Source organism: Mesoplodon mirus (assembly GCF_964341445.2).
Source record: "Mesoplodon mirus genome assembly, chromosome: 1".
In the NCBI taxonomy this organism is placed as follows: Eukaryota; Metazoa; Chordata; class Mammalia; order Artiodactyla; family Ziphiidae; genus Mesoplodon; species Mesoplodon mirus.
The window spans coordinates 72,485,909-72,509,780 of NC_138976.1; the positions used below are offsets into that span (position 1 = coordinate 72,485,909).

Here is a 23,872-nt window from a genome sequence, read left to right on the forward strand (position 1 = left end):
GGTGCCGAAAGCTTACATGGTTTGCTCAAATTAGAAATATAATAAACACCACAAGTCCAGAGAGCATGCAAACAAGAGCTCTAAATAGGGCAGTAGTTCCAGCTCAGGCTTGTTGATTGTTCTCCAGATTCTCTTGGTCTGGTTAGACCTGTGGCTAAGCAGCTTCCTCCTTTGCCTCTCACCTTCACTGGGTTTGTCTTAAAGAGATCAGCAGTGTCCCTATCTATCTTTACTGTGGCTTCAGCTGACCTCTTATCATCCAGAAGGGCCAGTGTTGTTTTTGTTTTGCTTCTCTCCTCTCTTTCCTTCTTTTTTTCTTGTTGAGGTTGCTTTTCCATCTCAGTCATTTCAAGTTTGAATTTGATTTGCATATCTAAACTGCTAATTGTACCAATTACTTGCAGTGCTTCTGAATTCCAAAAAAGAAGTCTGAAACTGACCACTTTCATTAAAGTCAGTGTCAGTTTGCCCTGAAATTTGGAGCTATGGAGACAAGTCCTTTTTTTTTCCTTAAAAATATATTTTTAAAAGGCCAGCTGCCAACGACTGTATTTTTCAGGTCCCAATCGCTCATGTTTCTGGTGGTGTTTTTCTGTAGTCCAGCATACATTCTTTAACTAAATACTACTCTTGAAAGATCAAAAGGAGTACTCCCTGCTTTCATTTTGTTCTTGGCTGTAGCTCATGGATGTCTATTTTTTTTTTCTTAATTTACAAAAAGCTTTCTTTCAGAAGAAAAAGAAGTGGCTCTGTGGATCATAAAGCGATCATTAGCATTTACTAATACAGTCTGTTCTTAAATTGCTTTCCACCACATCTTTTCAGTATTATTTACTGAGCAGCTGAAATAATTGGGCTTTGAATTTTTAGATTACTATAAAGCAAGACCTATTGTCACTTATTGCTGGGTATAATTGCACACATATATTTAGTGAAGCTATTTATTCATCTCCCTGGTGGATAACTTTGTCAAAATGAGTTGAGATATTTCTGTGTGTGCAGTTGGAATCTAGAAAACATTTGCATTTCATGTAGCACTTAGAAATTATAGAGAGTTTCACAAATATTTTTTTTCTCCAGACATGAGGGTCTGTTCTTAAGTTCTACTCATCTTTTATTATTCCCCCTTGTTTGTTAGAAGAAGCACTGTTCCTATGAGTATATAGTTATTCTGAGTGGATTTTAAGCCCTAACAACATAGTTTTAAAAAGAGAAAGGAAGGAAGGGAGGGAGGAAGAGAAAGCATTTTAATATAAATAGCTTGTATTTTAATATATAATAATGCATTTGTCCATTATTCAACAAATCTACATTAGGAGCTTTCTGTGCACACTAGTGCATTATGAAAAGGACCATCCTGGTCCCCATCCTAAAGGAGCTCACAGTCCGTGAGGATGTTATAAGGGCATATATGTGGGAGACTAAGCCTAAGCTTGGGGACAGAGACTGCTTTCCTGGAAAAGGTATATTTAAGCTAAGCTCGAAAAAATGAGTCATATTTAACCAGGGAAATAGGAGGAAAACATTTTTCCAGGCCAAGGAAGTAGCATGTGCAAATGCCTTGAAGTAAGAAAGGGCATGACGGCTCAAGGAACTGAAAGACCAATGTGGCTGAAGCCAAAGGAGTGAAGAGGAGGAGGGTGAGGTGAGGATGAGGCTGGAGAGTAGGCAGGAGCCAGATCAAGCAAGTCCTTGGAAGCCATGGTTAGGCTTTGTCTTTATCCAAAAACCAATGAGAAGCCTTTAAAGAATTTGACATGGGAGTGACATGATCAAATTTGTAGTTTTCAACCGATTACTCTGGCAGCAGCCTGGAGACTACATGGTGGATGAGGGCAGACCTATGGTGGGAGGGGAAGACCTATTAGGAGATTACTGTGGTAGACCACGTGGGAGAAGTTGGTAGCTTAGTCTAGGGGAGGTCAAATGTTGATGGAGAGAAGTAGACATGTTTGAGAGATACTTCTGAGGACCTAGATATTAGCGATGGGTGTGTGAGAGAGGGTTGTCAAGGGTTACTTCCACGTGCTGGGCTGTACTGTTGGGTAAATAGAGAGCAGGGAGTGAAGCTGTGTTTTGGGGGAAAGGTCATTGTTAAATGTTGGAATATTTACTTTGAGGTACCTTGGACCATCAGTATACAGAGATATTGAATAGGCAGTGCGACCTGGAGCTCAGAGGAGAGGTCTAGGCCAAGTTTAACAGTTGATAACCCTGTGATTTCTGATGTGATACAGTTAGGATCCATATATCCAACAAAGTAAAGTGAACTGTTTTTCTCTTTCTGGAGGAATTTTGCTTCAAATTAGAAGTGCTACAACAAATATTTAGGCAAATATTCAATCATTAACCATTTTTCAAAAAAAACATTTATTGAGCACCTAATACATGTTAGGCACCTATTAGATTATGGGAACTGCTAAAACATCTTTCTTGTCTCCATAAGTAAAGTTACTTTGACGAAGGGCTTAGCCACATAGGCAGCTAAGAAGGACCAAGTTTTGTCACCACTGGTAAATTGGTAGTAAATTCAGGAGCCCCTTCATTTGATGAAATGAGGTAAGGGTTCATGCTGTATTTTATTGTTCAGCTGAGTATGCAGCCTTGAAGTTCTTTCAGAATGCTCAGGTTGACTATTTCACATTGGGTCTGATGTTGTATTTGTTTCAAGCAGCATAAGCATCTGAGTGATTTACAGATGCATACCACTTTTTTTTAAAATTTGAGAATTACAGTTATTAAAACAAAAGATTATCCCAAGAACATAAGTCTCACAATACTTTTTAGTCATTATCAGTGACTTCCCTTTATGCTCAGACTTTGGTGAGAATGATTGGTATAATTTAGGATAGTTGATGGTATTTGCTATAGTGAACTTAAACTACTAATATTTTTCACTTCGTAAAGGAACAAAAGAAAAAGCGTGTTTGGATTCCTTCCAAAGCATATTTTTTCCTTTATCTCTTTAACCTCTTGAGAAATAACATTACCTTGGCGTTGTATAGAGGAAATGGTTAAATAATTGAGCCAGAAGGCCATGATTCTAGTTATCCACCTGACACTTACTAGCTCTATGTCTGTGGCAAATCACCTGACTTCTCTAGGCCTCGATTTTCTTCACTTGTAAAATGGGGATAATAATACTAGATAATTTGAATACATGAAAGATGATGGTAATAATGGTTAACTTTTATTGGGAATTTACTCTGTGCTAAGTATTTTCACGTCAAGATTGTTGACTGTGTAAGATGGCTAAGGACATAAAGCAAGAAACATATCTTAGAAACAATATCTTTTACTCATTTTTTTTATTTCTTTGGAGAATAAGAAACAATTGTAATTTAAATTAATCAAATTAAAACATCTGAGATGATCCACATATACCACAAACTTGACAATTTTAGGTAAAATTTTATGTAGACCTATTATTCTTGTGATAAATGGAGTCATGTTCAGGGCCAGGGAGGGGAGGGTTGAAGTTGCATTAAGTAGAATAGTCAAGGGGATTGAGATTACAATTCTTAGCCAAGGTATTTGCTTAAGAATTATAGGGATCAGACTCAGTGTATGCTTACAGTGATTGAATACCCTGTGGATCTCAATACCTAAAAGGTCATACTTGGAAGGGGTTAATGAATTTGACGATAGTTTCTTGCCCATGGGTGAACCATGGGCATATATATAGAAAGGCGATTCCCTCAACAAAACAAAAAGGAGAAGGGCTCAGAGATAGGATAGGTAGTTTAAAATCAGAACCAGGAAGGAGAAGAGCAAGTAGAAGGACTGGGAGATTTTCTGAGCACCTGCTACTTGCCAGTCAGGCATGTGATGGGAAAGCCATGCAGAAAAGCTCAGCTGTGAAAGAAAGAATATTGGAGGTGATGCACTTTGGAAGCAAGAGAATGAGTGGCCTTGACAAATCTTGTGGGTTGTCACAGAGGATTGTCAGTTCTCGGACTGTGAAGCTGCATCACTCTGAGCTCACACCTTTGTAATGGCTGCCAGGGCTAATGCAAGGTTTTATAGTTCCATTATTTTCATATCTGCTTCTTTTTTAAGCAGCCAGACACAGATGACTTTTAGCAAGTACAGAATTTATATTTAAGCAATGCATAATGAAAATCGACGGCTTTTTGTTGAGAAAAGCATGGTGTCAGGAAAATATCCCTGCCACACTCTTTCCTCCTGTCACAGTGGTGGAAATTTTACATTTGAAAGTGAAAAGGCTTAAGATATAATTTTTTAATCCCATCTTTCCTGCCCACTTGCATCTCTTCCAAAGCTTGTCAGGGCCAGATCTGGAAAAGTAAGAGCCATTAAAAATTTGGCATCTTGCACTCTGTTTTTTGGAGTAAATTCAGTGTGGGCCAATTTATGGTAAATTATTCTCTTCGTGTGTGAATTTCCTTTTCTCTCTTGGCAAATTCATGCTTGTCTCTGTACCCCTGCACACAGATCTTAAATATACACATTTATTACAGAATCTGTGTGGGGTATGTGTGCAAGTGTTAGTGTGTGCCCATGGCTGTACCAACAAGTACATATGCACATATTTGCACCTGTGTGCCTATATGATAGCAAATTGACTTAAACAGTTTGTCTTGGAAGTTTGTGTTGCTGTATGTATGTTAGCATACATTCTGTTGCAACCCACAAACAGTTTCTCAGTCAAGAGATGACAGAATTCAGCAATCATTTTGGGAAACACCATAGTAAATAAATATATTGCTTAGCTCTGTTAAACCAAGCATGCCAATTCTTAATAAAACTGAAGGCAAGCAGTGGCATTTCTCCTCTTTGCAGTCAAAGACAATTACAGGGGAGCCAGTCCACTGCCAACAGGAAAGGCAGAGCCAAGGCCTTGCTACAGCCCCTTGTACTCTGAATACAGAAAGCTCTGGATTTAGGCATGGTTATAACCTGGGATTATATGGGGTTGTAATGGCTGCCTCCCATTCAGAGAGGTTGGCTATAGGATGGTGAGCAGAGGCATGGCATGGGAAATTGATTGACCTGCTCTTTGGAGATATTTGACTCAGGCAATTCAGGGCAAGGTCCCAAAGATCTTTTTTCTTTGCATGAGGCTCTTTCCTGGCATATTTGAGAGCATATTAGCTCAGCTTAGGGCAATTTACAACAGTTTCTTTTCCTTTATGTATGAAGAAGGCACACATTTTTGTGCCTTGAATTACTGGTAATAACATGTTCTCAATGGGTCTGTGTATGTTTAGCTCAAGTTGGTGTGGTAGCAAGACCGCTCACTCCCTTCACCAGTATTGCTACAGATTTCTCAGAACATCAGTAAAGAAGTTAATGCATCGCATCTACAAAAAAATACAACCATATGTTGTTATTAGTATTGTTTCCCCATGTAATTAGATATTAAAATAATTATATGTTTTACAGTAATTCTATAGAACATTAAAATACAGCAAAACCCATAAAGCATTTTATAGCTTTTGCGATGTTGACCATTTGATGTCATCAAGAATGGTAGCTGGCCCTACCTAATTAAAAGGCCTTAATGAGCTTACTACACAAGGAAGTCTAGGAAATCAATATGCTTTTTATAAAAAGAGTTCATTCTCTCCATTTCATTTAACATTTATTTAGCAAATAATCTGTGGTCACTTTGAGCATATGCCAAGCACTGTACCCAGTGCTGGCCATAAAAAGATTAATAAGACTCAGTCCCTTATCCTCATAAAGCTCACAGCCTACTGGGGGAGGCAAACAATCCAATTAGTGTATCTCCAGGCATTACCGAGGCAGTGGGCAAGGCTTGGTGTGTGTGTGTGGGGAGTGATCCATTGTGCCTTGGTGAAAATATAAAGGAAGGCATCACAGAGGAGGTGACACCAAGCTAAAGGTTCAGTAGGATGTCACCAGGCACAGGGAGTAGCACAAGCGGAGGCAGAGGCAAAGCAGAGCATGCTGCTTAATTAGGGAACCGCAGCTGGACTGGCCTGGAGTCCAGTGGGAAGTGTGGGAGGAGAGAGGGGAGGGGACAGGCCTGACCGCGTACATGCCAAGACCTTCTTTGACCCGTAGCCTCTCTCTCTCCTTCTCTGTTTCTGTTTTTCTACTTCTCCTTTGCTTTTGCTTACTTAGTTCTCTTTTACTTCATCTATCCCTATCTGTCTTCTGAAATTTGAGAGACCTTTAAGAGAAACTAGAGTTTTAGAGAATGTTTCTGCCATTTTTTTTAAATGCAAAAAATAATGCCTAAAATCCCAAAGATGATTCCTCCAATATCTCTGTTTTCCTCACCTTTAGTATATAGAAAATAATTTGAGGGTGTTGGAGCAGGCTGGGTCAGATTCAAAATTTGTTCTGAGTATATGTCTATCTCCTGGAATGTACTGTGAACGCAGAAAAGGTAGGATGGAGCCTGGTGGTTCTTTTGTATCATCCATACAGCCTATAAAGTGCTGAATGTACAAGAAACTCAGTATTCCCTGGTCCATTGGTATATAGACTGATACTTAAAAAATTGGAAAAATTGTTTTCTTTAATATAGAGTAGCTATATTAAAGTGAAAGTTGCTTTTATATGTAGACTTTATATATACTTAATAGAAGGACTGTGCTTTTGTAGATCCATGTATATGGAATTGTATATGACTATGTGGTAGTCAGAAACAGAGATACACAGAAAATTAAATAGTTTGATTTCTTTTAGGTATATTTATTCAGGGCCAACGACATAGCCTTAAATATATTTGCTCTACTGGCATGTAATCAAAGTGCATTTATTGAGGTCTGCCTGTGAACCTCTGAAGGATACATGTTCTAGTGGATATGTATTTGCAGACTGAATGAAATCAATGCTAATAAACAACAACAACAACAAAATTCAGGCAACTTATTGTTATGTTTAAAGAACCCCCAAACAACCAGTTTTCCATTATTTACCCACTCACGGAATAATTATTTGCTTGACATTGTAGTTTTCTGGCATTGTATTGACACAACATGAATAATATATGATACTTTATATTTGTTGAATAACTGGAGACAGCCATATGATATGTTTTAAATATCAGTGTTGCACTGTGGAGTATTCTTTTTCCAGTTGTGAATATAATGCCCATGATGAGGTTCCATTTATCCCCAGCTCCTTTCAATTTTTATAAACCAGACACTTGATAATTTCCATAAAAATTTAATATGGTTCAAATGTTGGCACAAAAATAACATATTTCTCTCTACATTGTCATGTAGCTTCTCCAAAACATTTTTTCCATTTTCAATTTTTATGTTACACCCTTATTTATTTTGCCACCTCATTTAGAGTGTCCTTTTAAAGATCAGCTGCTGCCCATGACCCAAAATGTTAAAAAACAACAAATTGCCTTAAACCAATAAGAAACACATACATACTGCCCATTTAGGTAACCTTTGTTTTATACAGATTTCTTAATCAAAAACAAGAAGCACAACAAGCCAGGAAGTTGCATTTATGAGCTAGTTAATAGATTCATTTTGTACACTAGAATAAGAAGGAGAAACATAGTAACTGGGATCTCTTTATTACAGTTTAGGAAAACATTACAGAAAGGGTTTTATATTAATTCTACAAAATTTTAATAGTTCCAGAAAATCTGGATAAATGAGTACAGTAGGCCATTTCAGAATGCCAGATGAGTGGCATGCCCTGAAGTGGTTGACTCATTGAGGCCAAAGTGTCAGAGTCTCTTCCCCACTCTGGCTGCCCCAGCCAAGCCAAGGGACTGGGAAACTTTGAAGGCTGTCCTAGGAAATGCAAGTGCAAATCTATTTAGGTATTTGGAATCTTTGGAAAATCACTTGGGAGTGCACTGATTTCCTTGAAGTAAAGATAAATATCAAATTAACCAGGGTTAACCCTACCACAATTTTAAATAATTTTCCAGTGAGGCCACTGCTTCTCTTGGTAGAACTTTGAAATATTTTAAAATCAGATATTACCTTTAACAACCAAAAGGAAACATAGAAACTCGTTTTCTGTGGGTATATTCTTCCATTATGGATGAGAAGGTGATTAGACTGAAAACATGAGTAAAATCACAAAATGAGAACCTGCAGAGACATCTTCTCCATCCTCGTTACAGAATTAATAGTCTGAATGAAGCATGGAGAGGAAGGAACTCCATATTATATTCATGAACTAGATACTTTTTAAAAGCCTCAAAACATTTGAATTATTTTCTTTTTCTCCCTTTATGTAACACTTTATACAAACTGATGTGGTAAATATTAAGATTTGCTGGAGCATCCAGTCCTAATAAGAATGCACTGGGAACAGAAACCACAGGGAGGCACGAGGCAAGCTGTATGTCCAAAGACGAATGAGACTGAAGGAGAAACAAGATCAGATTGTCCCAATGTGCTTCTGCAGTCTTTCTGTTTTGATTTCCTGTCCTTTTTTTTTTTCCTGACTTTTCTTCAGCTTTTCTTCCCCCAGACAGCACTTTCTATTCTCTTCCCAACCTAAGTTTAACAATTAGACTTTACTCTTCTGTACTTTTAAGGACAAAGCGTCAATAGTTTGGTTCATCAAAAGTAAGCCCTTTACTTTTTTATTCTTGCTCTAGTTCTTTTTTTAGTTTATCTCTTCTTTTTTCTTTAAATCCCATCAAACTGTACATTTTCAACCTGAGAGTGGTTTCATGATCCCTAGAATCTTACTTCTCAAAATGGAATCTTTGAACATTCAACATTTAGAAGTATGACCTAGGAGATGGTTAGAAATGCAGAATCTCAGGCCCTACTCCACACCTACTGAATCAAAATCTGTATTTTAATAAGATGCCCAAGTGACTTATGAGCACATAAAAATGGGAAGCACTGTCCTGTAAGGAAACTTATAAATCTCAGCTGAACACATGAGTCAGATTTCTCACCTCTTCTCAGATGTGTGGGGTGGCTTTGGGCCCTCAGCCGTGCCTTTGGCCCCCTCTTTCTGAGTCACAGAAGAAGCCATCTTTCATTTATACCTTTTGCAGTTATGTCCATGATTCAAGTGGACTTGAACTCTTGGGCTTACTGTGGAAGTCATCTTGACTATATCCACAGTGTTATAAATATTTGCTGACCTTTCCACCAATGCCTTTCATCTCTGTTGTCTTTGGGCTGTACCTGGAAGATGTAAACTAGCATATAATTCATCAGTCAGTCCCCAGCGCTGCACAGCATGACGCAGTATCAGCTGTCACTAATGGGATTAATTGGTCTTGACTGATGAAATTGTAAAACTTATTCTTCCAAGGGTCGTAAACACTGCGCCTTAATTGAAATCAAATGTATATTTTTAAAAAGCATGTCCAGCATCATAGACTCCTTTCTGTTTTGGTTTTGTTGACACTAGTGATGGTATAGAGACCTGATTGGGAAAGGTTTGCTATTATTACTGCTTTGAATATGAACTTGTGCTTCTCAACACTCTAAATTGCTGATTAGGGGAGGGAGTAATATTCTACTTGATTACTGGTTACACATATGGAATAAATCCTATTTTAATGGTGTCTAATGAGTCTTTCCTTTTCAAAACCTTACACAAAAGCCTCTAATAGAAAGGGAAAGTAATATTTCAAAGGTCATCTTAATGCCACTTAATGTCAACAATCTGTAATCAAGCCTATATATATATATATATAGAGAGAGAGAGAGAGAGAGAGAGAGAGATGGTGATTACAGACCAGTTGTGATACTTTAAATATGAAATAATCTCCTAAATTAACAAAGTGGTGCAAGCTAAGGGTCTCTGGATTTGAGGTAACTTATACTTTTTAATTAAGGTTTGTTACTTGAAAACAGCCCCAGAGTTAAAGAGATTTTTCTCAGAGTGAGGCTTCATACAATGCAGTATTTTCAAAACCCCATGAGATTTTAAATTCTGTTGCTTACAGTTTCATGCATTGTTCTTACATGTGTCTGTAAAGCCACTGAAATGTGCGATTGGAAAATAATGACTCCCCGTCAGTGCTTTTTCTCAACGGTGAAATGTAGTAGGCGCTAGAAACATGGGATGTTTTGTTGGTCAGGAGGCCACTGAGGGAACTGTTAGGCATACCTGTTTCAGAACTAGACATCTACTTGGCAACAGATTAAATAATCAGGAGTTTAAAGAATCTCTAGTATGACATTGGCATTCTGGAATTTTGTCTCATTTGCAGTGCAAATGGAGATAACCCTGCTTTATCCTGGGATGGAGATGTTTCCTTTCAGTCCAGGGCTGCTGCAAGCCCATATGACTCTTGTCCCAATTAGAAATGAGTGAATTCTGCAAGACACTTTACTTCTGGCAGGAGATTTTCTTAAGAACATCAACAGTGATTACAATATGAATGGCATTCCAGACTCACACTGTAGCATCCGAATCTCCTGGAGGGCCCCTTAACACTCAGATGTCTAGGCCTGCACCCCCAGGTTTCTGTTCTGTAAGTCTGGGGTTGGGCCAGAGAATTTGTGTTTCTGACAAGTTCCCAAGGGTATGCCGATGCTGCTGGTCCACACACCATGTCTTTGAGAGTCACTGCTCAAGGTTCACCAGTGTGTGACCTGTCCAGCCATATGCATTGATCTTGCTTCCATCTTCCCATGAGTAAAATCTGAGTTCATCTTGTTCCTCTCATTGCTTAACACATAGTGCCATGCTCATAGGGCTTACTCAGTATTGGTCAGGGGGAAAAAAAGGATGCTATTTAGATAAAATTACTAATGGGTACCAGACCCATTTCCCAACACCACTCCCTCCCGTATTACCATTCTGCATTTGTCTCTCTTTTTGTTCCACTTTTCCTCCTTCTGCTACCCCCTTGGATTCTGAGAGTTTGTTTATTTGTTGTTTTTCTCTCATCTTCCTGTGTATGGCTTGTGTTTGAACCACGGGCAACTTCAGGCCTGATGACCCAGCTGTGTGTCACTGGGCCTTAGGTTCCTGGCTCTACAGGCAGTCCAGGAAGGGGATGACCAGGGACTAAGATATTGGTCAATTTTTGTGTAGAGGTTGGTTCGTGGCAATGACACAAGCAGTCAGGTGACAATTTGGACCTTAGATCTCAGGATAGACTTTGCAATTCAGGAATCTTGATGAGAAAGTATGTGGTCAAATTCAAGGAAACTCTCCTTCTATGATTCCGGCTTACCTTTATGTTTAGATGTTCCTTTACAAGGTGAGACTCATTTTGAAAGATTTTGAAAACATGAAAAAATATAAGTAGAAAACAAAGCATCCATTTACTCAAACACCCAAAACATACAGTTTAGCTGTATTTTGTAACACTCTTGTGTAGTTCTACCTAAATGTTAGTTTATTTTTAATGCATTGGCATTTAAGTGAACTTATAAATCTTGGGCTAAAATTGCCTGAGGGAGAGGAAATTCTTGTGTTGAATTACAGGTTCATTCCCATAATGAATGATAATGATTCATTATGAAATCATTTGCTTTCAAGTTTCATCCAGACACCTTTAGAGAAATGAACAGCACCTAATTTCTCTTCTTGCAGAATTGTTAGTGTGGCACGCACGTTCAATCAGGTGTGATTCTCTGCATACTCCTGTGATGGGTTGGGTGTTAGGTGCACCCCCATGGAGCCATTTGTCAGTTCTTCCGTGCTGGATTTTATTGGTTTGGCATTCATGGTTTCTTCCCAGTGAATTTCTTCAACAAGAGTGAGTGGTTGATGTTTATTATGAGCCCCTGAATACATGGGGTTGCCTTGTTCTTACCTTTATTCATACAACTCAGTGTGGTCAAATCCCTTCACTCTTAGTCTTTTCTCCTGAAAATTGTATAATGCTAGTACAAGTACTACAAATACTTTTGTCTTCTGGCCTTTCTTGTTACAGAGGAAACATCTGAGATCAGTTGGATTTTCATGATTTTACTGATAATCTTTTTGTTGTCATTTTCAGTCTGGGTGCTCGTATTTTCCTCCATCTTTGCTATTTTTAAAAAATGGTCAGGATGTTCTGAGCTATAGTACTTTTCACTGATTTGCTTGGAATGCAGCAAGCTCTTTGGTCTTTGATCATTACTTCTGTTAACAATAATACTAGCAATTATCTTAGTTCAACTGGACATTTACATGGGCATTTAACTGGAGAGACCTTAGAAATGCTAATCTACATTCAGTTTACATCTGATGAAGTGGGCAGTTGGAATTAGTTCTAGGACATGTTTGGGAAACCCTCTAATCACTCTGTGGTAGATCCAGGGGTCTTATCTGTCTGGTGCTCACAGAAACCTCATTAATCTATTCTAAAGTGGTTTTCCACTCCCATGTTGCTGCTGAGACAATGCAGCCTTCTCTCTGACCAAGAGCTAGGGTGACTATAGAAGGGAGTGGGTGTTGGGGCCTACTCAGGTCTGGGTATGCACCCCTGGAGCTGGCCCCAGAATGGTGCCCACCCTACAAAACAGCCTTGCTAGGAACTAGGCTACAGGCTTGATGTGTCCAAAACCACAAGCTCATTTTAGACCTAAGTGTGGTCTACCAGGTGATTCTAAGACAAATGAACTGAGCTCCAGAAGTTTGCACTGAGTTATCATTCAGAGTGAACCTTAAAAACAGAGGTTTGGTTGGCAGAGGCCTCTTAGCCATGAATTGGGGATTATCTTTGAGCCCCTTTATTCTCAAATTTGAGACCCATAGAAAACCTGAAGAAATAAACCACTTAATTCCCCTCTCCCTCTAGCGATATAACATTATATGCCTTTCACTCTTCGTCAGCAATCGTCTTCTGTTCGGGCTAAATTTATATTTATGTGAAATAGAAATCAGGAAAACACCAAAATTATTTTAAGCAAAATATCAAAATTGAAATAAACCAACATATGTCTGTGAAACATGTATAACTATCAATCAAAAATAAGTGCAACTTTCATAAATTTCTTAAAATACTCCAGCATGCAAAATCTGGACAACTTAAATAGATGGAGTTGTGACATGTTTGATTATTCTTCCTCCTTAGTTCATCCTTTACTTAAAGGTGAAAATTCAAATAACCAAAACCTGGCCAGCACTGGGTCATCCCTTCATGGACAATGTACTCATCTGTTATAATAAGTAAGAGAACCAAGGAATTTTATAGCATTTCTTGTAGTAAGCTTAAGTTATACCTGCTAATTTTTAATGAAAACCATCTTCAATTTACCCTTCTTTACTTCTGTTCTCCCCACCAGCCCCACCTTCCTCTCTAAGGAGTGAGCTTTCTTAATTGCAGTAAACATATTATGTTTTGTTCTGATAGTTTTGGGATTTTTTTCTTTTGGCCACGCTCCGCAGCATGTGGGATCTTGGTTCCCCGACCAGGGATCAAACCCGCACCCGCTGCATTGGAAGCGCAGAGGCTTAACCACTGGACCACCAGGGAAGTCCGTGATAGTTTTTTGTTTTGTTTTTTTTTGCGGTACGCGGGCCTCTCACTGTTGTGGCCTCTCCCGTTGCGAAGCACAGGCTCCGGACGCGCAGGCTCAGCGGCCGTGGCTCACGGGCCTAGCCGCTCCGCGGCATGTGAGATCTTCCTGGACCAGGGCACGAACCCATGTCCCCTCCATCGGCAGGCAGACTCTCAACCACTGCGCCACCAGGGAAGCCCTCCCTGATAGTTTTTTAATTGAAGTTTTCCTTGCATTGGGGACTCTAATGGCATTAAAATTGTCAAAAGGACATAATATTCTGGGGCTTAGCATCAAAGAGAGAGTTAGAGGATAAATGCCCATTTCACATTTATGCTTCATGTATAGGCTTTCTCTAACACATTTTCTATTAGATTGTCACTTCAAGGATTGAAATCACTTTGACCCTCTAATAGTAGCTGATATTTTGCCCACAGAAGACAGTAAGTAAATATTACCATCAATAAATATTATTGACAAACCAATGAAGCATTTCTTGAGATCTTCAACTTTTTATTTTCAGCTCTTCTCTTTTAAGAACCAGATAACAAAATTTCTTTAAAAAATAGAAATAAATAAAACTATAACTTTATTTGGAATATGATTTAGCACTAAATGAATTGTCTTCCAGTTCCTTTTTAAAAGCATGTTAAAAACTTTATCTCATTAGGCGTGGCATCACCCTATATATTAACAGGGTCACTCTTGGGAGTTGAAAACCACTTAAGATAGAGTTAAGAAAGTTTATGATCTTAATGATTCAGCAGACACATGTCCTTTTCATCTCTCACTCTTGGATATTCTATTTACTTTTTTTTCTCATACATCACTCTTTTTTTGTAGTTTATTAGTTGTAAAAAGTTTCTTCCTTCCTGATTCTTTCAATTGAGACCAATTTGGAAATGGAAAAGTGTGTTAATTTTTTAACAACCTTTAAGGCACGCATTACTGTATTTTTATTAACTGAGCCAGATGGCTCACAGCAAATTTTCTCTGACATAAGTAATCACAGAAATCAGTTTGGGACCCAAATCTGGTATGGAAAGTGGCATGTATATTCAGTGGAAAAATGCAGTTCACATAAACATACGGATCTTTTTAGAAGTAATATTGTTACTGTTTGCATTTCATTTTATTTTTTTGTTTTAGGCTAAGTACAAACTAAGGACATTTATTTTTCCTGTCCCCCAACCCCAAACATTCAAGGTCCTTCTCAACAACCAAAAATTGTTTTCTTTTTTGCAGTTTGAAGGTTGCAAGAAGGCCTTCTCAAGGCTCGAAAATCTCAAGATTCATTTGCGGAGCCACACAGGCGAGAAGCCTTATTTGTGCCAGCATCCAGGCTGTCAGAAGGCGTTCAGTAACTCCAGTGACCGCGCCAAGCACCAGAGGACACATCTGGACACTGTAAGAACGGCAGGAGCTTTCCAGCTTCCAGCCCCAAGCCCCGGTGTGCGGAAGTGCCCGTTTGACAGTGGGACGGTGAAGGTGTTTGCTTTATGACCTGCAGGTTATAGGGAGAGTGCCAAGGGCAGCAGTGAAACCTGGTAAAGAGCCAGAAGGGGCCCTGTTTGGTTCTTTCTTTTCCATTTTTCTGTAGTCACAAGTTATCCTAAATATTACAGCTGCCTGGGACAAAGGGGGTTCCTTGGTTACCTCTGTATACAAAGCAAAGGCACTTTAGGAGCTGTCATATAGTAGATTTTAGTACAGAGAATGACTCCTAGAGATTGGACATTGAAGTAAGTGTTCAAATATCAAGATATACTAAGATAGATAAGATATGCTATTGTGAGAAATAGGAAACACTTTTTTTCTTACCCTGGTTCTTTTCTTCTTGACATAAGAACTTTGAGACTGGCATGATTTTTGAAAGTGAATCTAGCCTTTTGCTTTAGAAACCACCTGGTATTTTCACCTTCAAGTGATCTAAAAAGAATCAGCAAATCTTTCTCAAGGGTTCAGTTTCATCACACTTCCTATGTGTTAACAGCCACATATCCATTGACATAAACCTTAACTCTCTTAGAGCTGAAACTTTTTGTTCATTTGCTAATGCCCTTTCCTTGACTCTATCTTTTATTTTCTAAATTATGTTGATCGTCTTCCTTTGCATTTCTCAGGTTTTGATGCCATTTTCTTTACATGAGGCCAGGTAGATTATATGTAATTTTAGTTCACTTAACAAAGCCATCAGGATAAATGTATTATACACATCACAGATCTCTTATCCCACGTTCTTGCAAGTAATGTATTCATGACAGTACTTTTTCAGTGTTAACATTCTGATGTCTATTGTTAAACTACACCAGAATTTGAATTTTTAAAAGATACTGTTATTTCTACACACCGTCTCATACATATTTAAGATTCTTCTGTTATAGCTGACATATTTATTAAATTTTATATTAGTCTCTATTAGTCATATTGATAGAAGTCATTTTAGCTATATGTCACATAACCTTTCTAAACAGAATTACCTCCTGATATATATATAAATGTGATGGTTTGCCTAGTAAATATCTGAAATATAATTAGAGTAATATGGGTGTAAGATGGACCCTTTCTGCTACAGCTGAATTGAATTCAGTGATTTTAGGACCTAAAGAATGGAATATTAAATGAATAAATTTGGTGAATAGCAGTATTTTTTAAAGGTAGAAGTAGGAAAAAAAAGAATGAATTATGTTAAAATGCCCTATTTCATATGTCTAAAATGGTCTTGGTAGAATCTAATAAATTTTCCAATTTGTCATTAAACTTTATCATGGAAGAATGAACATTCATGAGACAAGATTGTCTTGAGAAATTGCTTCTTCTCTAGCTAGTTATCTATAGTTTGAAAGAACTATTGTAAGGCTAAGTGTTATGGCTCTACAATACCCTTCTTTGCTTGGAGCTAATTTTAGCTAATCAAACTAAGAGCATTTTCTAAAATCATTTTGAATTAAAAAATATATATCCCTTTTAAAAACTTTTGAGGAAAGCTACCTAAGATAATAATTTCACGATTAAGTTCAATGTGGTAGCTTTTAAAACTTAGCTGTTTTTATTTTTTTTAATTATTTCTCTATTAAATCTTTTAAAACCATCATTTTTCCTTTGAAGTCCAAACTACCTTCTGTTTAAATTTTTGTTGCATTTAACAAATTGGTAAGTTCTTTTAAAATCTTTTACAATTTTAAGAAATTAAACATTTATTTAAAGAAGGAAACTGTAGTTGCTTGTAGAATTTATTATTTAAATTTAGGTCCCCATTCCCTTTCATTAAGTACTCCTTATGCTAATGCTGTCAGAATTTTGGATAAAGTATTTCTTCAATTAAATGGATTCTTTACTTACAGGAAAATGATTTCCCCATAAAAATTACTGAGTTCATAATTCTAACCCTGAAAAGTGTTATTAATTCATTTCTCTATTAGCATCTTAATGTCTCAACAGGGGAAATAGTTTTATAGTACAAATGGAAAATAATGAAGAATATAGTTTGATGAAGTGTAACATGCCATTTAAAGCTCAGGTAATCTGAGTTAAAATGACCAGCATACCAGTACCACTTAGACCATCCCCTGATGTTGCTCTTTTGGCGTACTGATCCCAGCTGGCTGATAGCAGGGGAGAGAGTGATATCTCAAAATCAAATACAAAATGACATTACCCATTTCTTATCTTTCTAACCCAAGTAATGGTGACTATTGTGATAATTATGGCATCGATTTATATAACACATTAATATTCCCAAAGATTTTTACATGCAACATCTCTAATGCTCAAAACATGAGCTTATGTGGTCACAGCATGACTGCCAATAAAGATGTTGGCTAATTGCCCCCATAACACCAAGGCAGGACAGGGAAGACTAGGGCAAGAAAGCTGTGTGAACCCAGAAAAGGTTCCCAGGTTAAAGGAAACCTTTGTTTACCCAATGGAAACTTCCTTGACAAGTGACTTCAGCCCATAATTGGCTCATCATTTTGCAGAAACTGTGACATATTGAGAGGCTGGTTCATCCATTGTTCATTGTTAGATCCCTGATATGTAACACAGTGTCCAGCGTGTTACGGGAGCAAAAGAGCTGCTGGGTGATTTACTCATTCAATCAATCAGTCAGTCAATGAACAAACACATCAGATAATCAAACTTAGAATTCAAATTGGGAGTATCAAACTAAATTATATATTCATGACTTTACCTTGTTCTTGGAATCAAAAATGCTAACAGTAGCAACAAAAAAAGTGTATCACATATATGGCTTCCTGCAGGGCAAATAATATAATCCACATATATGTTGGCCTACAAAATGACAAGCAAGTGCATAAAAACAGGAACAAAATATAAACAGTAGGGAAAAAAAACTGATTTTGGGGGGGGGGGTCAACAGAATAGCAGGTTTTTAAAGAAAGAATTCTATTGTAGAGACAGGGTTTTAATTCTCTTCCTTACATTTCACCTCATGCAGGCATAGCTTTAATATGTCATCTGATGAGATACTAAGTAGATGAGTGACTGTTAATACATCTTATAAACATAGTTAATCTTGTGATTTTTTTTTACTTCTTAGGATAAGCAGGTTTTTATTTATTCTACAACTTAAAAGCCGTATTCCCAAACCTTTGGTTTGAATTTCGTTGTTACAATAGGAATAGTTGCTAAAATTTGAATCAATGTGTATTGCTCTCATTCATTGATTCATCATTCCTAATTAGCATCTACCAATCACCAGGGACACAAAAATAAAAAAGATTCTAGACTCTGCCTTAGGCTCCACACCTTACATCTCTCAGGCGTATGGGGGAATTGGAGTAGCCAAAACTTGTGTTCTCATCATGCTCAGCCAAGGGCTTATTCACCTAACCCAGGCTTAACAGCAGGACTCCTCTACTAATAATAATATTAATGTTTCTCTGGCTGATTTTTCATGTGTCTGTTGTTTGAAACCTACTGTCTTTTACTCACTTTCCACTAATTTTCCCTTTTAATTTTCTCCCTCTCTCTTTCTGAATCAGGTTTCTTCTGAAACATTCCCAGTCTTTTCTGGACTTTTCTACAGCTTCTTTATACCTGAACTCTTAAAGAGTATGTGTTTCCTAATTTCTGACAGTACCAAAGATTGTTTTCAGGGGAACATAACTGTAAGTATGACTGAAGATACTAATAATTTCCATATTGAAAAATGCCACAGGAGGTTTCGTGGTAAGAGTGCATTCTGTAGCAGTCTCTTAAAAATCTTCAAAGATAAGCCATCTCTTTGTTTCTTGAAAGTTTTCTCTTCGCCTTGATGCAAACTTACTGGGCTTTCTAATTAAAATGCATGAGTATTACATAGCATTTCACATCAGTCAGTTGGTAACAATTCATGCTCTGAAGTCGGTAGTCTTTGAGTAAACCTTCCCCAGTTACCTTTATGATTTAACCACAGCTGTTTCTTTCTTTCTTTCTTATTTAGAAACCTTATGCTTGTCAAATTCCAGGATGCACCAAACGCTACACAGACCCAAGTTCCTTAAGAAAGCATGTGAAGGCACATTCTTCCAAAGATCAGCAAGCAAGGAAAAAGGTAATTTTAAAAGAGTATTTATCCAGCCAAGACAAGCACATTTAAATTCCTCTTGCAGTACTGGGAGCTTCTGCAGGACATTGGTAATTCTCATACTTCTCAAGGTATAACATGTTTTAGACTCTGAGTAGAGAAGTCGTCCATGAAGTAGTAGTAGCAAGGCTGTGATTTTCATAACTGATGTAACCAGCTATGAATTTCTGGGGAGGGTTTGTATAATAGGAATTGGAGGAAATTAGTGAAAGTCACCTAAACTGGAAAGTAACAAAATTCAGTCCAAATAGCTAAAGAGAATTGAATTGGGAAAAACAGCACACAAAAACCCTTTCTGGAGATAAGTGCTTTTTCATAAAATATCAATTGGCTAAAGTAATTACGTCTGATGAAGGGTAGGGTAAGTATAGAGCATTCTTACCTTTAAGCTTAGAAAAAACCACGTTCCTTAATAAGTATTACGTAAGAAAGTCTGAGAAAGGAATTGAACCTAAAATTACTTTGACATCAATGAGGGCTTAGTGCATCTCTCAAAGTTCATAGAAATTATAGTATCTCTCGGATTTGGAAGAAATGTTAAAGATCAACCTGCCAACCCACCTGACTTATTCTCCTGACCTCATAAAATCTCCAGCAAGTGGTTGACCATGCTGTGCTTTAACACTTTGAGAAATAAGGAGCTTACTGCCTTTCAAGGATTTTCTACTGACTGAGTTTGTAAATTTTTGGACCAAAAAGTATCTTCTGATCATGTCAGAAAATAAGTTGACCTGACCTTGGCTTTTTGAGTGTTTCATTTGTGTTCAGATGGGTACCTGATTCATTTAAGGGCCCTTCATAACAAATTTAAGGGAAGTTTAAGACTCTGCTTATTTCAAGTGATTGAACCCCATGGTGTGATTAAACCCTATGGCCATGGTTTTCAGATCACCATGGCTTCTAGTTAACTAGAATCTTTTATTCTTTTATGATTTATAGGGATTTAACTCTTTTATGTTGGGAAATGCTCTATAATCTTTTTGTTACTTGAGATTTTTTTCTTCCTTGAGAGGTGTTAGCACAATGCCAGTTGAGGGCTCATATATGGAAACAATTTGACCCCTTTGCTGTGAGTTAGAAAAATGGCCAGTCAGAAGGATTTGATAGATATTCTTTTCTTTTCTTCTTTTTTTTTTTTTTGTGGTACGCGGGCCTCTCACTGTTGTGGCCTCTCCCGTTGCGGAGCACAGGCTCCGGACACGCAGCCTCCGCGGCCATGGCTCACGGGCCCAGCCGCTCCGCGGCACGTGGGATCTTCCCGGACCGGGGCACGAACCCGTGTCCCCTGCATCGGCAGGCGGACTATCAACCGCTGCGCCACCAGGGAAGCCCAAAATAAATATTCTTAATGGCATACAAACCCACTCTTGTAAGTCAATTGTTAAAATTATTTTTTTCTCTATGAATATAGTTAAGTCTCTTTAATTGGAATCCCAATAAACTGCTAACAGATGATCATTATCAAGAGATGATAATAGATGATCCTTCAACATGGATTGGATATGCTCCTGTATTTTACAACAGCAAAGAAACTGCTAAGTGAATTAATAATATACATAAAATTGTAAGGAGGATGCTTAATATTCTTAAAATAATACACCATTGTTGCATACTGTTAACTGTGTAGGAGGACCATTGTCCAATGGTTTTTGTCATTATTGGTGTATATCTTATAAACTTGAAGTAATAAGTTGTGTTTGTTAAAAATAAATAAATAAACCTTCTTGCTGAGAGTTTCTTCCCCCTAAATCTGACCATTCTCCACCTCCAAGTTGTCCCAAATGTATGAGGTTTTACTGTAATAGCCAATCTATTGTAAGATTGAAGAGCACCTTCACAGAGAATAACAACTGTCATGGGCACGACAGAATGTAAGTCTCACAGGTAGATAAGTAAGCAATAATATGATATTCAGCTTAAGAAGGTAACCTAGATTGACAGTAGGTATGAAAACATAATGGGATATTTTTAGGAATTACTAATGATTTCTATTGTTCAAACACGGTGTGTTTCAACCTCTTTATAAAGGAAGAGTAGTTTTGATTATGTGAAAGATTCTTGAAGCACTAATTTAAAAAGAAAATCAGATCTTAAGACTACAGAATACAAATTTATAAACAATTTGCAGACAGCCTTCAACAGGCAATCCAGATAACAAGGATATACTTTCAAGGAGCAGTATTATAATCTAATGTCAAATATTACAATATTCTCTTAATTTTGTCTTATGTAAAATGAGGTATTATCTCTCCAGTGATTTAGCTTTTGATGTTCACTCTTTTTCCTGCAAGTGGTTGAATTGGATTTGGCTGACGTTCTGACGTGCATTGCTTAGTCCTTAGTGACAAGTTACTGTGTTTACTTTCCAAATTTTAACCTGTCCTTTTAATCTGAAGATTTAAAAAATCCTGTGTGGATCTGTAATGGACTAATTTGTGGAAATTAAAATGATGAAAGTTGCTCCATCCAATAAAAAGGGGAAATGTCACTCCTAGGAGAAGCAGTGCTAATAAACCTGAAATCAATCAATCCACATTTTCAAACCTTGTGCTGGTATACTGGTGTGTAGTATTTACATGGTACAATGTTGTTACTAGACCTCAGAGAGGTTCTAACTGCTATTCACATCAGGGCTTGGTATTTGAAATATTTCCTGGCAGCAATAATAAAAAACAGTAAGAAACAATAACCCTTTTAAGGCAGAATTAAGATTATTTACGACTTTAATTAAAAATTGAAAACTGGCATCATTTCAAAAAGCCTTTACAAAAATGTGAATTCATCAAAAATAACCATAAAAATTCCAAGGTGATAAAGGAACTGTGGAATAATGGTCCAGGCCCTAGGGAATTGTTTTGTTGAAAAGAATAAAACCCTTTTCTGTCACACCCTGTTAGTCATGGACTTGTTTAATATACCCTGCCTGCCTGCCTGCCTCTAATCCTCTTTTTAACCTCCCCCTAGACACTAAATGACATTATTTTGGTCTTAACATGGCCGGCTTTATGAAGTCCTACAGTGAAATCATGGCCAGTGACAAGGCATCCTCACCCATAAGGCAAATGTTTATTAGGAGGGGTAGAGATCTCATAAGTGATGCCCTGGTCATGGGCATGTGGCCCTTTTCCCACATCTGTTAGATCCTACTGAAAACCAAGAACCTGAAATCTCAGCTTAATATCAATTCAAGCTATGAAAAGAAAGAAGAAGGAAAAAAAAAAACTCTTTGCAAAAGAATTGGGATAATTTGGCTCATTGCATGCAGAGAGTAACTTTTCTTTTTGTCTAATGTGTGCACACCCACACATCCCATCAGGTGACATACAGACTTCTTCCATCGAATGTGCTTTGCAGATCTTGAGTCCATTAAATAGTGGGCTATACAGATAAATGAGCAGCAAAATACTCAAGTCACCAGCTATGGTCTCCAGTGAGAATAGAATTCAGCTTGTAGAGCAAAAGACAGAATCTGTCCTTCAATTCTGTCTGATAATGAGTGTTGAAATAAGAGAAAACTAAGGCAATAAGCCACTTGAAATTTTCCTCAAGCCTGTGAGCTTTATCAGAATTTTTCATTTTCACCTTGGAAGTGCCATAAACAAGGAGGTTTCCTTCAACTCTGGCCTGCTACCAACATGGACTTTTTAAAAGTGAATGCAAAGAAAGAATGCTGGGCCAGAAGTTGGAGATGACATGAATCTTTCATCCATTTCACACTTCCACAAAGATTCCAGACTTTGGGTGTGATTCATTAAATGTTTGTTAAACATTCACCTTTGACCCACCATGGTCGATAACTTTCACTTTTGTGACCTCTATGTGGGCTGTTTTAAACCAAGCAAGTATAACGTGAATGCAACACGTATGTGTATTTCCTACTTAGGGAACAGCTCTATATAGCTTTCTGGCTAAAATAGAGCTGCTTATTTAATGCAACTCTCTTCATGTAGAACTGATGTTTCTTTGGAATCTGTTCAGAGCCACCACCACCCCATATGTACTCAAAACTATAAACAATTTCATTAAATACAACATAGGCTCACCTTGCTTTGTGCAGTTGTTGGAATCTTAAGCTATGTGAAAAAATACATTTTCCCCTGAACGAAAGCATGTATAAAAGAGCTAGTGAGGCTCACTTTTCTATCAGTTTTCTGTCATCACCTGCGTGGCATATGGCATATACAAATGGGGTACACAATCAGAGGCCTTCCCAGATTTTGACAATCCTCTTTCCATCCTCCCTGCCTCCCTGCCTCCCTTCTGTCCTGCCTTCCTTCCTTCATTCCTTTTTCTCCTGCTCAGGAATAATTAAAAATCATTCCAACTCTTAATGGAATGTCAGTCATAGGCACATATTACAGATATATCATTTCAAGATGAACTGGTAGCTCCCCTTCTTCCTGTCACATTTAGGAAATCATATTGGAATTTGAGTAATAGTGATGCTATTACAGGGATGACATTAAAAGGGCACTAGTGCGTGTGTGTGTTTTTTTAAGTGGGTCACATTAAGTTTTCTACTTTAACAATTGTTGCTGACAAATTACGTACTTTACACCTCAGAATGATGGTGAGACATACTGAATGTCTTGATGTCTCAGTTGAGGGTAATGGATTTCAAGAAAGGTGCTAGGTATGCTTTTGTAAAACAAACAATTTTGGTTCAGAATAGTGATGCTAACTAATAATTAAATTTAAATTTAAAAAAGTCAAGTTAACCCCAGATTGATAATACTGATTTGGAGTTGAAACCAGTTGCCTGGAGGCTTCTATTTTAAGTAGATACAGTATGAAACCAGCTATGCTTTTGAGAACATTTTGATGCTACATGGTGATTGGAGCTTTTAAAAAAGAATTGAGAATTCACATTTGAGGGTGGGAAAGTGGAGGGGTAGGG

At 37.6% G+C, this 23,872-nt stretch overlaps 1 protein-coding gene across 5 annotated transcripts in view; it reads left to right on the forward strand.

The window, feature by feature from the left end:
* GLIS3 (GLIS family zinc finger 3) overlaps positions 1-23,872 on the forward strand; it is a 533,841-nt gene that overhangs the window by 402,352 nt on the left and 107,617 nt on the right. For all 5 annotated transcript variants that reach the window (XM_082612473.1, XM_082612471.1, XM_082612472.1 and 2 more), the window contains 2 exons: positions 14,631-14,792; positions 18,832-18,942. In XM_082612473.1, the coding sequence (XP_082468599.1) occupies positions 14,631-14,792; positions 18,832-18,942 (273 nt within the window). The remainder of the gene's footprint in view (positions 1-14,630; positions 14,793-18,831; positions 18,943-23,872) is intronic.